General features: G+C 36.7%; 1 protein-coding gene across 1 annotated transcript in view; it reads left to right on the top strand.

Annotated features, from left to right (window-relative positions):
* The window catches only part of TTC6 (tetratricopeptide repeat domain 6), a 221746-nt gene that overhangs the window by 181891 nt on the left and 22913 nt on the right, over nucleotides 1–16942 (top strand). Inside the window, 5 exon segments of the mRNA XM_088829482.1 lie at nucleotides 2521–2670; nucleotides 3501–3641; nucleotides 5130–5243; nucleotides 8332–8451; nucleotides 15071–15144. Of these exon segments, the coding sequence (XP_088685608.1) occupies nucleotides 2521–2670; nucleotides 3501–3641; nucleotides 5130–5243; nucleotides 8332–8451; nucleotides 15071–15144 (599 nt within the window).

The raw sequence follows: 16942 nt of genomic DNA, 5'->3' as shown, positions 1-16942 counted from the left end.
TTTGTTAGTACTTTGAGTGCATCAATGTCATGCAGGATAAATGGAAAACAATTAGGACACTGATTTCCCTATTGACAACTGAACAATTAAAATCAGAGTAAATTGGCTGTTAAGATGGTCAGGTTCATTGAAAACCAGTTGATTCAATTATTAAGTATTTATCTATTAGGTTGGTGCAAAAGTCATTGCAGTTTTGGACCTTGAACTTTAAATCGTTATTAGCTAGGCTCAAACAAACCCTTATTTTTAAAAAAATTTAATTTAATTTTTAATTGGAGGGTAATTGCTCTATAATATTGTGACAGTTTCTGCCATACATCAACATGAATTGGCCATCGGTATATATTTGTTTCCTCACTCTTAAACGTCCCTCTCACGTCTTTCCCCGTTCTTCCCTTCTAGGTTGTCACACAGCACTGGCTTTGGGTTCCCTATCAAACACATCTTTATTAATCAAGATAGGAACCATTATAATCAACATATTTTTGCCAACAAGAAATAAGTTTATTTATTCCTGTAGTGTAAAAATCTGTGCTTCAGGATTCGATGACCTTTTGGGAAGCATTTTCTGCATCCTATTGGTTGTGGAAGCGTTTTCCCTGCAAAAAGTTGTCAAGATGCTTGAAGAAGTGGTAGTCGGTTGGCAAGAGGTCAAGTGAATATGGTGGATGAGGCAAAACTTCGTAGCCCAACTCGTTCAACCTTTGAAGCATTGGCTGGGCGACGTGCAGTCGGGCTTTGTTATGGAGAAAAATTGGGCCCTTTCTGTTGACTGATGCCAGCTGTAGGTGTTGCAGTTTTCAGTGCATCTCACTGATTTGCTGAGCATACTTCTCAGATGTAATGGTTTCACTGGGATTCAAAAAGCTGTAGTGGATCAGACCAGCAGCAGAACACCAGTGAGCATGACCTTTTTTTGGTGCAAGTTTGGCTTTGGGAAGTGCTTTGGACCTTCTTATTTGTCCAGCCACTAAGCAGGTCATTGCCAGTTGTATGAAATCCACTTTTTGTCGCAATCTGATTGAGAAATGTTTCGTTGTTGTGTAGAATACAGGGAAGACGACACTTCAGAACAATGATGTTTTTGATTTCTGGTCAGCTCATGAGGCACCCACTTATCAAACTTTTTCACTTTTCCAATTTGCTTCAAATGAAGAATGACTATAGAATGGTTGACGTTGAGTTCTTCGGCAACTTATCATGTAGTTTTAAGAGGATCAGCTTTGACGATGGTTGTCAGTTTTCGTTGTCAATTTTAATGGCCAGCCACAGTGCTCCTCATTTTTAAGTCTCTCATCTCCTTTGCAAAACTTTTTGAACCACCACTGTGCTGTACATTCATTAGCAGTTCTTGGGCTAAAAGTGTTGTTGATGTTGTGAGTTGTCTCCGCTGCTTAAGGACCTATTTTGAACTCCAATAAGAAAATCGCTCAAATTTGCTTTTTGTCTAACATCATTTCTATAATCTAAAATAAATATAAAATAAACAGCAATAAGTCATTAGCAAAAAAAATAAAGTGAGAAATGTGTATTAAAATAACGTATAATGTAACCACATTTATTTAAGAATGTATGCCAATATCAAATGGCAAATTTCAACAATGAAAAACCAAAATTGTTTGCACCAACCTAATAATATTTGGCTATTTTATACAATTCTCCATTTCAAAATTTTCACTGATATGATAAATATGTAAATAACATATCATTAGCTCTTTTTGAATATTTCAAAACTACACAGACACACACACAGACAGACACACCCACACACCATTCCAGTCCTTACATTCATAGGGATGGATGGTGTCTGAGACCTGTATCTTCATAACTTTAAAAGAGAATTGCACTTGTTTAGTTTTCCATTAAGAAATTACAATACTTATGAGATTAATTACAAATATTTTTCATGTTCTTAGTCCTTTGGACAAGCAGGGGAAACCTAGTTTTGCTTTACAATGTTAGAAAAAATTTTGGAGTTCTTTTGTTTTGAAATTTTGTAACTATGTATCTGCTGGTCCTCTTGGGAAATAATAAATACTAATTGTGATTTCTTTGAAGAAACACAATAAGACACATAATGATTAAAGTCCTCTCAGGATCCTCCCTGGTGGCCCAGTGGCTAAGACTCAGTGCTCCCAATGCAGGGGACCCAGGTTTGATCCCTGGTCAGGGATCTAGATCCCACATGCTGCAACTAAAGATTGTGCATACCACAGCTAAGACCTGGTGCAGCCAAATAAATGCATAAATGAATTTTTTTAAAAAAACTTACACCTCCGAAAGTATTGTAACAACATGGATTATGTAGACGTTAGTCTGTGAATAAGGGAAACTGTAAATTATAATAAACCTGGGTCATTCATATTTTTTGGCTGCACAAGTTTCACTGGGAAAAACATATTTAAAATGACCAAACAATAAAAACTTTTCAATAATAGTTATATACTTTGATGTATTAACTTTTTAACTAATATATTCTACTCACTGAATGATTTGCTTTTTACCAATATGCTCTTCTAGGCTTTTGATTCTTTTACAAAAGCTGTGAAAGCAAATCCCGATTTTGCAGAAGGCTTTTATCACCGTGGGCTTTGTAAAGTCAAACTCCACAAGAATAGCTCGATCCTGGATTTCAATCGTGCGATTACCCTTGATCCAAAACATTACCAGGTATTTAAACGGGTGATTGCTTTGGTTTGGAGAGTGTGTTAAATTTGCTAATGCTATTAAATATTTAAGTGTTATTGTTATTAGTTAGCAACAGTTACTTTTATCTACTTTTCAGCTGTTTTAATAATCTATAAATTATCTGTATTTTCCATTGAACTGAAAATATGATTTCCAACAGGGATATTATATAGGTAAAAATGCTTTGTGAATTTTAACGTATATAAATTTGTTATTATTTTAATGTACCTATTAGTCATTATGATTTTATATATTATATAAATAAATTTATTTACTTTTTGCTTTGCTGTTACATTGTATCCTGCCTTTTAAGAGACTATAAAGACAATATAAAATCCAATAGATGAAACTCTATTGGATCTTGATTTTAAAAGTGTATGAAAATTTGAATATGGATGAAATATCAGATTATTTTAGGGAAATACTATTAATTTTTTTAGATATACAGTGGCAACGCGGTTGTGTAGGAGAATGTCTTCTTCAAAGGAAATGTATACTGAAAGACTTGGGGTGAATTTTTAAAATGTCTACAACTTATTTTCAAATTGTTCAGAAAAAATTAGATAACAACAAAATTACAAAATGTTAATAATTATTGAATCTAGGTTGTAGGTGTATGGGTATTCACTGTACTATTCTTTCAATATTCTGTGAGTTTGAAATTTTCTTAATAAAAGAGAGTGACAAAAAGTCTGATTTATATGATCTTTGGATGGCATAAATTTGTTCCAACTACCATATATATTTTGGCAGAACTGATGCTTCTACTGAAATAATCTGTTCCTGCTTTCTTTCTTTCTTTCTTTGAAAAGGCATATTTAAGTCGAGCAGCCTACTATGGTTTGAAAGGTAGATACTCCAAAGCAATCTTGAGTTGTAATGAGGCCATCAAAATTTACCCTCAGAGTGTGCGTGCCTATGTCTACAGAGGAGTTCTGAAACACTACAGCAGGGTAAGGGATTTCCTACCTTAACCTCTAGTATTTTAGAGTGTGTGGCTGCTTGGATGCCAAGGAGGGACTTACTTCCCCTTTCTCTCTGTGAAAGGAGAATTGCCATGGAATGAAGGCAGAAAACATAGAAGGTGTTACACTCTGACAGTACATCAAAAGGGATTTCAATTAATGATTTTTCATAAAATAGTGATATTTATTTTTGACATTTATATTTTAAATGGCATTAATTATATATTTTTATTAAGGAAATGGTATTCATTATAGAGAATTTGGAAAATACGAATGAGGAATAAAGAAGATTAAAATCACCTGATTCCTTACCATCAGATGGTAATTCCTGAGAGCATTTTGGTGTATTTCATTTAGTCTTTTTTTCCTAATAAAATATATGCTTCCAAAAACTGGGACTGTGCTACTTAAATAATCTGTGTTGTGCCCTGCTTCTTATGTTTAATCTTTGAAGGTGATACCAGTTTTAATGACTGCATACTATTCCATCATAGTATATTTTAACCACTTTATTGTTGGGCATTTGGATTGTTTGAATTTTTTATTTTATTTTACTATTTTAAATAATAACAAAATCAAAGGTTATGGTTCCTAAATGGATATTACTGAATTAAAAGGTGTGAGCAACACTATTGATGTCTAATGCTTCTTGGCATATTTTTTTTCTCCCTATTTTTCTTTTCTGACATTTTTTCTTTGTATATATTTCATATGAAATAGTTTGCAAATAATACCTTAAAACAAAGGTAAGACCTTGCATTACCTGTTAATTCTGTGAAAATTACTGTCTATAAAAATGGATGTCTAAGTTATCAGGGAAGCCTCAAAGAGAAGCAAACGAGAGCGTAGGTGGAAAGCATGACAGTTGTGTGATATGACAGTCCTGGCGGCAGCAGCAAGCCAGCTCTGGTGAATGTTTTTTGGGTGAATTAGCTTGCTTCTCCTTTATCCATCAGAAATTGATTTTTTTTCCTTGCTGTATAGTAACAGGGGTCTTCCCAGGTGGCGTTAGTGTTAAAGAATCAGCCTGTCAATGCAGGAGACGCAGGTTTGATCCCTTGGTAGGGAAGATCCCTTGGAGTAGGAAAGGCAACCCACTCCAGTATCCGTGCCTAAAAAATTTCACGGACAGAGGAGTCTGGCAGGCTCTAGTCCATAGAGTTGCAGAGTCGGACACAACAGAGCAACTGAGCACACAGACACATATAGCAACAATGGACAAACGATAACCGTTAATAGTTGTTTGGATATTGAATTTTATTTGCAAGTGAGAAAAACTATAATAACAGTTCCTACCCAGGGACCTTCTTAATTAATTCTGTAAAAGATTAGCTTGATTGTCTTAATTTCACAGATGATACACAGAATGATTAAATGAGTAGTCCCCAAACTCCGATAGAATCAAGAATTTATTTTACAACTAAATTTAAGTCCATTATGATGAATTCTTCTCACTTAATTATGTTTTCTTTGTAGACTTATAAACTAGCGATTACAGATTTAACTACAGCTATCAACATGGATAAAAACAGTTATATAGCATTTTATAACAGAGCATTATGTTACACCAAGATAAATGAACTTCAAATGGTAAGATTTGTAGATATATTTAAAGCATATTTTCTTATTATTTCTGTTACAATTTTGGAAAAATAATTCCTGTGGAAATACACACAAAACTTGAGAAGCCAAACAACCATTTTAAAGGATATTTAGTTTTTTGTTATTGCTTACCAAATTTTCTTATACAATCTCTGTGACGTCAAATGAAAATTAATTTTATAATGCTTATAAAACATTTAAGGGCTGTGTAAATTAACACGCGTTACATGTTTCTCATTTGAGAAAAATGTTTCCACTGATAAATTGTGTGTAGAATTTTTAAGCAGTGATCACTAGCAATATTGTTTGCTTCACAGACTCAACATTAACTGGAACAGCCTGTGGAGGTATTTTGTTACAGTGCTCAGACCACAGATGCAGCAGACAGTTTTGAGTGATGGTTTCCAGCTCAGAGACCATTTTGAAGCCTAACTGATGGTTGAAGCAAACGTTTTTTCTCTGTTTATCCTGTTCCAGATTCTACCGGTGCAAGCCCTTTTTTATATCTTTGAATCTTACTCCATTCTCCAGTCTCTCCTTGTCAATTTTGTCCTTTTCCAATCAAGATTCCTCACTGGGGAGCAGATCAGTAGTTTCTTAATGTTCTGCCCAATTTCTTGCTTCCTTTTCTGCTATCCACCTATCTCCTCTTCCTTGTTTCTGTGCACTTCATTGTTGATGATGTCTTCTTTTAAAAGACTGCATCATGTTCCTGCTGTTGTGTGTGGACACACTCCCTCAGTTTCCTTAAAACCTGGAAAGTTAAATCTGTTTAGAAATTTAGTGATTTATTTTTGAGAAATATTGTTTCTGTCTAAATGGATATAAAATTGCCGATAACTGGATTTTCAGGTTTCCTCCAGAAATGTTGACAAATGAATAACTAATTTTAACACAGGCTGTCGTTACCATTCTAGGAGCCAATTAAAGGATCATTATTCTTAGAGTAACCTGCACAGCAGGTATCTTTGACAGCTTCCTCCCCACCCCACCCCTGCCTTTTCTGGGTAACCCTGAACTTGCAAACAATGGTTGGGGTCTGGGCGGGGAAGTATTATTTTTGTTATGTCTGATTGGTGTCAGAGCTGGTGCTCTATGAATAAGGAAAATGAAAATCTATGTAAATGGAAACCTAACTAGAATAAGAACATACTGGCTATTTTAGAGCGGCCTGGTACCCAATGCTTTTCATCCAATAGGCTCAATTTTACAGATGAGGAAATGGAAACAGGGAGAGGTTAGAAACACATCCAAGTCACACAGGGAATAGGGACCTGTATCGGCGTCCACAGGTTTGTTTGCTTCTGGTTAACAGTCTTTATGTGGCTTTGTGAAACCATCTGACCTCCAGCACGTGGACCGGATGTCATTTTATAGCGTCACCTCTTCCCTTTTGTCTCCCTCCACCTGTTTCTCAGCGTTCCTGCCATAACAGGACCAAGCAAACCCAAGTAATTTTGTGCAAAAAAATGCCCTCCCAAGATACAGTTTCATAAAAACTAAGAAAAGGTGAAGTCTGGTTCCTACCCCCTTATATTAATAAAAGTAGGAACCGTTACCACCCATTTTGGACTTATTGTGTGATAGGCTCTGGGCTAAATGCTTTACCAACATTCAATCAAAATATTTTAAGGACTTCCCTGGCGGTCCAGTGATTAAGACTTCACCTTCCAGTGTAGGGGGTGGATGTTTGATCCCTGGTTGGGGAGCTAAGATCCCACATGCCTTGGGGCCAAAAAACTGAAACATAAAACAGAAGCAATATTGTAATAAATTCAATAAATGGTCCATATCAAAAATAAAAAAACAGTATTTTAAAGTAGACTTCTATAACAATATGATGTTATTAATATTCCATTTTTGTGGATAAGAAAACTGAGGTTTAATGTTAAGTAACTTTCCCAAGACTGAAAGTTTAGTAACAATAGCAGAGACAAAGCACAAAGCCTGCTCATTGTGACCTTCATGAAATCTCATTTCCAAGCTTTTCTTTCCTCTTTTGTTACATATTCAGCTACTTAGTAGATTTCTAAGGCATCATGATTTATACACAGGTTTTAATTATGTGATTCCCTGAAAGGAAAATTGCAGACATTCTAGTTTTGTTTTACAAGTGTTACAAAATTATTTTTACAGCCTGTCAGTGTATTTATAGTTATTTCGCAATATACATATAGGATGTTTAATTGTACAACTCTTTTAGATGTGGAGTTCCCCATCACAAAACACTGGAGGAGAACCACTAAGCAAATAGTAAAATACTATTTATTTGCATTTTCATTTAGCACATTCGATGGGCATATATGATTTGGCCCTTTTCTGATGAAACCATATGGCTTTTTTGGGCAAAATGTTCAGAAGAAAAATGTTCAGAGTTAAGAGATTCAGTTCCAACCAATATTTGGGATACTCCTAGTACCTGGTACAGAGTAAAAACCTATTTATTGAATGAAAAATAAATAAATAAATGGAAAAAGGTCCTCTGAGTTGATTCTCAACTTAGACTATCTTTAAAAGAGAGAATATTGAAGTAATTTTCCAACAAGTGCTCTTTTGTTAGTTTTATTAAGATCTGTTTTCATTGCTTTATAATTTATTCACTCAACAAAAATTTATCAAATGCCTAGTAAGTGCAGGCATGGTGCTAGTTACTGGCTTTACAATGGTGAGCAAAATGAATAATCTCTGCCTCGTAAAACTTAGGTTTCAGTGACAAAAACACTATAAAGCAGTTAAACTTCAAAAGGTTAACAAGTGCTCTGCTTTAATGTCAATAGTCATTTTGTGAAACTGTTGAGTTGGGGAAGGATGTTGTGTGCCCCCTTCAATCCATGCACAATAAAAATGCTTAGGATAGCATGTGAAGTACAAACACAGTGAACCCCATTTGTTAGAAAGTAGCAGCATCCATAGTATTTAATTCAATGGACCTATGAAATCTAACAAATGATTATTTTCGGCCTTAAATTTTAAGTCACATTAAAGAATTAATTATGAGGTTCTAGTTTGTCCGTGGTCAATGTAGTAATGCTCTAAAGAGTTGACTCTAGCTTGTAAGTGATTATTTCATTTTTAGGCATTAACAGATTATGGAATTGTGCTTCTTCTAAATGCTGGAGAAACTGTGACATTGAACACCTTCATTAATCGTGGACTCATCTATGCAGAATTAGAACAGTTCAGTTTCGCATTAGAGGTAAACCTTTCTGTTTACTTGTAAAAATGAACTCACTTGATTTTGTATGTTAGACTTCTGAAAACCTGTGAAAAAGCTTTTCTTGATAATAAGTGGCACTATTAATGAACAATAATTCAACTTTAGTGAGAATTGTGATGAAGTATTTTGAATGATAGAATCTTTGCAAAACTGTGTTTTTTACTTTTTAAATACAAATGAATAGATAATATGTTAAAAAATTCTAAATTGATGAAATATCTAGACTATCATCTCTCCTAAGGGGCTGTCTTAGTTGTAGACAAAAATAGAAATGATTTAAGTGTCATTTACTTTGCTGCTCAGTGCTCTTCCTTGTTCATAGTTTTCCTCATTCCACATTGAAAATATGTCAGAATAAATCTGTTTGCGTCACGTGGGCAGAAAATAACAGCTCAGAATAGGTTACTAGGAATAGGCTTTTGAGTTAGTGGGAACAGGTACTCAGAATTGCAATAGAAGACAGCATCTGTAATACACAGATAAGAAACAGGTGGATTTCTTTATAGAATAATGAAACAAAGTTCACTGTTCTCATTTTTATCTGTATTGTCTATGTAGAGTTAAATTAGGAATTAAGAGATATAGGTAAAAATCAAATAGTAATTTGAAGTTTGCCATTAAATAATGGTAGTTTTTCTTCTTTGTTTCTCAGGAACCACAACAGACCGTTATATAGGGGACTGTTTCCTATTTTTTCACCTCCAAATATAACTTGTATTATTTTTCAACTTCTGGAGCCATCTTTTGAGATTCTGTCCCACAGAATTACTATTATTAAAGAAGTGACTGAGATACTGTATTCTAGGCAGTTTACATAATCGTGTTCATGCTCAGTTACAAGTTGTGTCTGACTCTTTGTGACCGCATGCACTGCAGCCTACCAGGCTTTTCTGTCCGTGAGATTTCTCGAGCAAGAATACTGGAGGGGGTTGCCATTTCCTTCCCAGGGAATCTTCCAGACCCAGAAACCGAACTTGGCATGTGGTAGGTGGATTCCTGCTTGGCAGGCAGATTCTTTACCACTGAGCCACCAGGGAAGCCAATTTACACTATGGTGAAATGTAATTTCAAGAGTTGAACTCCCTTAGATTTTGGTTTTGAGAAGTGCCCTTTGGAATTCCCTCAGGTAGGGAAAGCTGAAGAATGTGCCCTTTGGAATAGGCAAAAAAGCTATGAGACTCTGGGCAATGGTGTTGGGTGGAGAAAGTGATGAAAATGAGGTTTGTAAGTAAAAGACCTCAGCTGTTGGAGAATTAACATGCAGGGCACATGTTACTACCCACCTAAGTATTCCTTTAGTACTTAACAGCAACATTAACTCGAGTTATTGCACAGTTATACCTGCCATGTTCTCAACAATACTGCATGATTTACACTTGTAACTTATGAATGAGGAAGCTGATATTCTAAAGCGATTATTGAAAAAGCAAGAGTTCCAGAAAACCTCTATTTCTGCTTTATTGACTATGCCAAAGCCTTTGACTGTGTGGATCACAATAAACTGTGGAAGATTCTGAAAGAGATGGGAATACCAGACCACCTGACCTGCCTCTGGAGAAACCTGGATACAGGTCAGAAAGCAACAGTTAGAACTGGACATGGAACAACAAACTGGTTCCAGATACGAAAAGGAGTACATCAAGGCTGTATATTGTCACCCTGCTTATTTAACTTATATGCAAAGTACATCATGAGGAACACTGGGCTGGAGGAAGCACAAGCTGGAATCAAGATAGCCGGGAGAAATATCAATAACCTATGCAGATGACACCACCCTTATAGCAGAAAATGAAGAAGAACTAAAGAACCTCTTGATGAAAGTAAAAGAGGAGAGTGAAAAAGATGGCTTAAAACAACATTCAGAAAACGAAGATCATGGCATCTGGTCCCATTACTTCATGGCAAATAGGTGGGGAAACAGTGGAAACAGTGGCTGACTTTATTGTTGGGGGCTCCAAAGTCACTGCAGATGGGGATTGCAGCCATGAAATTAAAAGACGCTTGCTCCATGGAAGGAAAGTTATGACCACCCTAGACAGCATTTTAAAAAGCAGAGACATTACTTTGCCAACAAAGGTCCATCTAGTCAAGGCTATGGTTTTTCTAATAGTCATGTATGGATGTGAGAGTTGGACTATAAAGAAAGATGAGTGCTGAAGAATTGATGCTTTTGAACTGTGGTGTTGGAGAAGACTCTTGAGAGTCCCTTGGACTTCAAGGAGAACCAACCAGTCCATCCTAAAGGAGATCAGTCTTGGGTGTTCATTGGAAGGACTGATGTTGAAGCTGAAACTTCAATACTTTGGCCACCTCATGCAAAGAGCTGACTCATTGGAAATGACCTTGATGCTGAGAAAGATTGAGGGCAGGAGGAGAAGGGGATGACAGAGGATGAGATGCTTGGATGGCATCACTGACTCGATGGACATGGGTTTGAGTAGACTCTGGCAGTTGGTGATAGACAGGGTGGCCTGACGTGCTGCGGTTCATGGGGTCGCAAAGAGTCAGACACGACTGAGTGACTGAACTGAACTGAGTCAACCAGGAAGTATTGGGGCAAGATTTGAACTTAGGTCTCTCCTGATTCCAAATCCTGTATTCCTTCAGACAAGCCATGGTACTGACATTGACAATGAAGATATGGAGACAAATAAGACAGATTTCCAGTCCTTGAGGAGCTCATAGTTTGGTGGGAATCATTCTCGACCTCTCTCTTTTCTCACATCCCGTGTCTAAATCATGAGCCAGTGTGGTCAGCTCTACCATCAAAACGTATCTTGAATTCAGTAATTTCTCATTTTTTTTTTACCGCTGCTCTCCTCCTCCTTCCAGCCTCTACCTTCTCCTGCCTGGGTTCCTTCTGTAGCTTTCCATCTGGACTCGCTGCTTCTGCTTGTTCACACAGCAGCCAGAGATGCCTCTGAAAAACATAAAGCAGAGCAAGCTACTCCTCGGCTCAGAACCCTCCAGTGGCTTCCCATCACACTTAGGCCAAAATCTGAGCTCACTGTAGCCACCCAAGACCCCAGTGACCTGACTGCTGCTCACTGATCTGACTTCATTGTCAATGTTCTTCTTTTTTCCACTCAGGTTACTCCTCTGTGGCTTTTTGCCACGCCTTGGAAATCCCAGGCTCCCTTCCTGCCTCAGAGTCCTCACACAAGCTATTCCCTATGTGGAAAACACTCCTCCTATTGATCTGTATATGGTTCATGACCTCCTTTAATTCCAGGTTTCTTCTCAAATGTGACCTCCACAGTCAAAAAGAGTAGAATAATTAAAATGGAATATTAAAAAATTAAAATAATCCCAGATAAGTCTGGAAAGAGAACACAACGGAACAGAAACAGAGGACACCAGCAGAAAACAGACAATAAATGGTAGACCTAAATCCAACCTTATCAGCAGTTACATTAAATGGAAATTCTCCAAACACCCCAATTGAAATAGTGAGGATGTTAGATTAGAATTTTTAAAAAGTCCCAACAATATTCTGGCCGCAAGAAACAGAATTTATATATAAGATATAGAAGGGTAAAAGTAAAAAGACTGGGGAAAAAACATGCTCTGCAAACACTACAGGCTTGCCTTGGAGATATTGTGGGTTTGGTTCCAGACCACAGCAATAAAGTGAACATAGCAATAAAGTGACTTGCATTAATTGTTTTGTTTCATATAAAAGTTATGTTTGTACAATGCTGTAGTCTATTAAGTGTGCAATAGCATTATGTCTTAAAAATGGACCTATCTTAGTTAAAAAGTACTTTATTGATAAATTTTAACCATCATCTGAGCCTTCAGTTAGTTGCAATCTTTTTGCAGTAGTAACATCAAGGATCATTGAGGATCACAAACTACCATAACAACTACAATAATAATGAAAATGTTTGAAATATTATGAGAATTACCAGAATATGATACAGAGACACGAACTGAGCAAATGCTGTTGAAAAAATGGTGCCGATAGACTTGCTTGAGGCAAGATTGCACAATTCGTACAAAGTGCAATATCTGCGAAGCTCAATAAAACAAGATATGCCTGCAATTAAAGGCAAAAAAGTTTTTCCCCTGTGTAAATTTTAAAAATTAATTTGAAATATTAAAAAAAGATGATTGCTGAGGCAGACCAATGAAGAAATACATAACTGAATAATAAGAGGGCTAAATGCAGAACCTAGAGAGAGCGGAGCCATAAAACCTACACAGCGAAACATTCTTCAAGGGAATGATTGATTAACAGAGAGATCAAGTAGGATGAGAGCTGAAAATGTATTAGTTAATTGATAGTTGTGTGCCCTTCATAAGAACACGAAATAGAGTGTGGCATTTGAACTGAAATTGTTAGGCCAAATTAATGGGAAAGTTTGTAATGAAAGCTCAGTTACAGTTGTAAGTTTGACTTCATTTCAGCAAAAAAGAAAAAGAAAATCCTCTTAGAGGGAAATACCTGGTAGCATATTTCATTAGGTTATATTTGTCTAGACAATAAATTTCTTATTTTCTTCCAAATAATTCCATGTAGCATCAAAATACGCTTCAGAAGTCTAAGTGGGGAGTTCATATTCTCAGATAGGTCTGGACTGATACCCTTCTCCTATAGTAGCGTCCCAGAAGGCTCAGTTTGACACTACTGCTCCCTCTTCCACCCCTGGTATTAGCAGAGAACTTATTCTACCCCCGTTAAACAGCCAGCTTTGTGGAAGGAGAAGGGGGAGGGGAACACAATGGAGGAACGGAGGGAGGAGGGAGACTGTCCTCATGATTGAGTTCTCTCTAGTGAAGTGGAAACCAGAAGTCTGACGCTTAGCTTTTAAGATGGTAGAGAACTCTTACCGAGCCTTCTGGAAGTGGGAAGGGAGTCTGGAAACTGAAGTTTCCTTTAGTCACTCCACAGGAGGTTAGGGTCCTCCCCACAGTCTAGTTTGGTCAAGTGAATTCATAACCAAAACTTCCCAAAAGATTCTTGCTGAAGCAGTCCTCTGGGAAAAAGCAGAGTCATTTTTATTTTTTATTCCTTTGTTTATTTCATTTTTATTCCTTCACAGGTGTTGAAATCTTATTTTTTGAGTTCCCAAATTATGGGATATAATTCCATAATCCCACATTATGGCAAACATTGAAATCAGTCTGTATCTCACATTATTTATGTATATATGTACACATACCTATGGACATACCTAGGACTTGCCTGGTGGCTCAGACGGTAAAGCATCTGCCTTCAATGCAGGAGACCTGGGTTCAATCCCTGGGTTGGAAAGATCCCCTGGAGAAGGAAATGGCAACCCATTCTAGTACTGTTGTCTGGGAAATCCCATGGATGGAAGATTCTGGTAGGCTACAGTCCATGGGGTTGCAAAGAGTTGGACACAACTGAACTTCACTTTCACTTTTACCTATACATATAAGTCTCATTGCAGTTGACATGGCCTTTCGATATGTAGACATTTATTTAAACATTTTATTTGTTTCAATTTAGTGGTATTCTTGGAGAAGGAAATGGCAACCCACTCCAGTGTTCTTGCCTGGAGAATCCCAGGGACGGGGGAGCCTGGTGGGCTGCCGTCTATTGGGTCACACAGAGTCGGACACGACTGAAGTGACTTAGCAGCAGCAGCAGCAGCAGTGGTATTCTTATTTTGCTTCAGGTTTCAGTTGTTTTTGTATGGCTTTGAAAAGCTAAAGAGCTTCAGACAGCATGTCTCTGGTGTCCAATAGAGAACAGTGTTCAGGTCACAGGATCAGGATCTCAGGCAGAGTTAGTGCTTTTAATTCTTTTAGCCTCTTCCCCAGTACCATCTGGGCTTCCCTGGTGGCTCAGATGGTAAAGAATCTGCTTGCAATGCAGGAGACGTGGGTTTGACCCTTGGGTTGGGAAGATCCCCTGGAGGGAGGAAGACATGGCAACCCATACCAGTATTCTTGCCTGGAGAATCCCTGTGGTCAGAAGAGCCTGGAGGATTACAGTCCATGGGGTCACAAAAAGTTGGACACGACTGAACGACTAAGCCCAACCAGTACCATTCAGGTCCATTCCAACTGACTGCCCTGACTTTACCTGTTGCAGTTAGCATTTCCACTACTCCTTCTCTGGAGGCTTCTAGGATTCCTGGACAAAATGACACATTTTCCCCTAAGTGTAGGTTGCGCAGGTAGGAGCTACCTTAGTTAATCCACACAAGAGTTGCAGTTATAGGGCCTGGCCCGAGTGCTTATCTGTTCTATAGTCCTGAGAGTCTCTGCAGGCAAATTTCTATTTCTGTCTGGTAGAGAAGTCTCTGGTGCTGTTCACTGGGGGCCGGGGAGGGGGGACAATGAAAAAGAAAGTAATTGTGATACCTCATTACAATACCAGGCAAAACCACAAGAAGAGTGGAGACAATAGTGCAAGGTTCTGAGTGAGTTTTTTGGTTATGGTATTCTGTATTGGGTTATAGTATTCTCATGTGATACTAAAAGGAAAACATAAAGTTTTTAAGAAGATGTATATTTTAAGGCTTGTGTAAAATTTATTTGTGGTAGAATCAAAGTTAGGAGGACATTTATGAAAACCCGAAAGATAATGTGGTAATGTTAACAAAAATTTGTCAAACTCTTTCAGGATTTTAAACAAGCTGCTCTGATAAGCCAGACTAATGTGAGCCTATGTCAAGCTACTGCCATGTGCTATCACAGGTATGGATTGCGATTCATGTTGAAGTGAGAGCAAGTGGGGCCGGCAGATTGATAATAGGAGAAACAGAGGAGAATATTGTGGAAGTGACAGAGTACAAAAATGGGGAGAGACACAGAGAATTACTGTATGGAAGTGGAAACCACACCCGTTTCTCAAACTATTTTAGCCAAATCAGCAAGTAAACACCTGCTGATAGCATTGGGGTTATCCATATGATTCAGGTCCACTTATTGGAAAGGACCTTGGTAATACACAGAATGAAATCATGAATAGCTTGAAATATCTAAGAATAGAATAATTAACTTTGTTCATTAAATGGAGCTAACTTTTAAAAAGTCTGTTTCCTAGAAGAGAGGTTGATTGAGTAAAATATTTTCGAGAAAATTTTACCTTTAAAAAGCATTTATAAAACTGAAACTAATTAATATTATAATGAAATCTACAAAAAATACATCACTTAAAATTACTTAAAATACATTACTTGTTTCTGGTATTATTGTAAAAAATAAGTAAATTATAGAGGAGGAGAAAAGAATAGTAACATAAGGCTAAAATATAGAAGATCAGTTTAAAATTTACTCTGAAATAATATTAGATTGATTTTGCTAACTATAATTTATAGCTTACATTTCTACCCATACATTTGATATCAAAAAATTAATTTCTGGACAGTTTACTTTTAAAGGGATAGAAATTCAGCATGTGTTTCACATTTTAATGTGAAATAGAATGTATTTGGTTAAGTAATAGTTTACAGCATTTTTCATGAGTGAAATAATAGCAGTTACTTGGATGAGAAAATTAGGATAGCAAGTAGACTCTGTAAATATACAATTTAGGCAATAGAACATAGTTTGAATTACTTAGAAAACTGACATTCTTTTTTCCCCTCTTTTAGGACATAACTAGTACAGGTATGGTTTCTCTATGAGAGTTATATTTTTTAAATTTTATGAATATGGTAGTATAATTACTGTAGCTTGCAAAGGTATATTTGGTTAAAAGGCCCAAACTGGTCTCAGACCTTTAAATTTATACAGGCAAAAAACATAGTCACATCATTGTCTATTTTAATACAGCATCTTTGTACAATTCATCTCTTTAAGTAATTGCCATTCTTAAAAAGAAATGGAGTAATAATGACCGATGTGTTTGTTTTGGTGGGCGAGTGGAGACCAGAAATGTCTGAGGTCACTGAATTCTCTTAAAACCAAAACCAGACACCAAAATTTTCTCAGCCTCATTCTTGTGTTTTGCAACTGTTAGAGTCAGTAAATTTTTCTATGTGTCAGGTCCTGATCTCCTTTATGAAATGTAATCACTGGGTATATATGGCGGGGCCTCCTTAAGCTGAAACTGCTTTGCAATTCCAAATAACCAGCTTTCATCATCCCACCAGAATCTCTATTGTCTTTTAATAAAAGTAGAATTAAATCAACACTAAAATTCTGATAACTCAGCGTCCCAATTCCATGTATTTTAACATTTTTACTAAATTTAACAGTAAGGAATGTTTAGTGATTGGTTATATTTATTTCAAGAAAAAATTTTTGCTTTTCAAGTTGAGCTATAACATACTTATTACTTCAGCAGCATGGTTTGTAAATAATGAGATTCACTATTGATGTTTCATAGTAGAGAAAGTAAAAATTCTCCCATTTGGAAAAATTTTAAAAAGGAATAAATCTGTAAACTTTAGGGCTTTGATCTTTGAACTCGTGGGGTTGCAGACTTTTGAAGTGTGCCTTTGTATATCTCTGGTTCTCACTCTTGTGGTTGCTAGGAGACAACATTCCT

Source organism: Moschus berezovskii, chromosome 21 (genome assembly GCF_049115385.1).
Source record: "Moschus berezovskii isolate FMDL1 chromosome 21, NW_MosBer_1.0, whole genome shotgun sequence".
Lineage (NCBI taxonomy): Eukaryota > Metazoa > Chordata > Mammalia > Artiodactyla > Moschidae > Moschus > Moschus berezovskii.
Note: the sequence above shows the minus strand (reverse complement) of the source record. Positions and strands in the feature narration are given on the sequence as shown.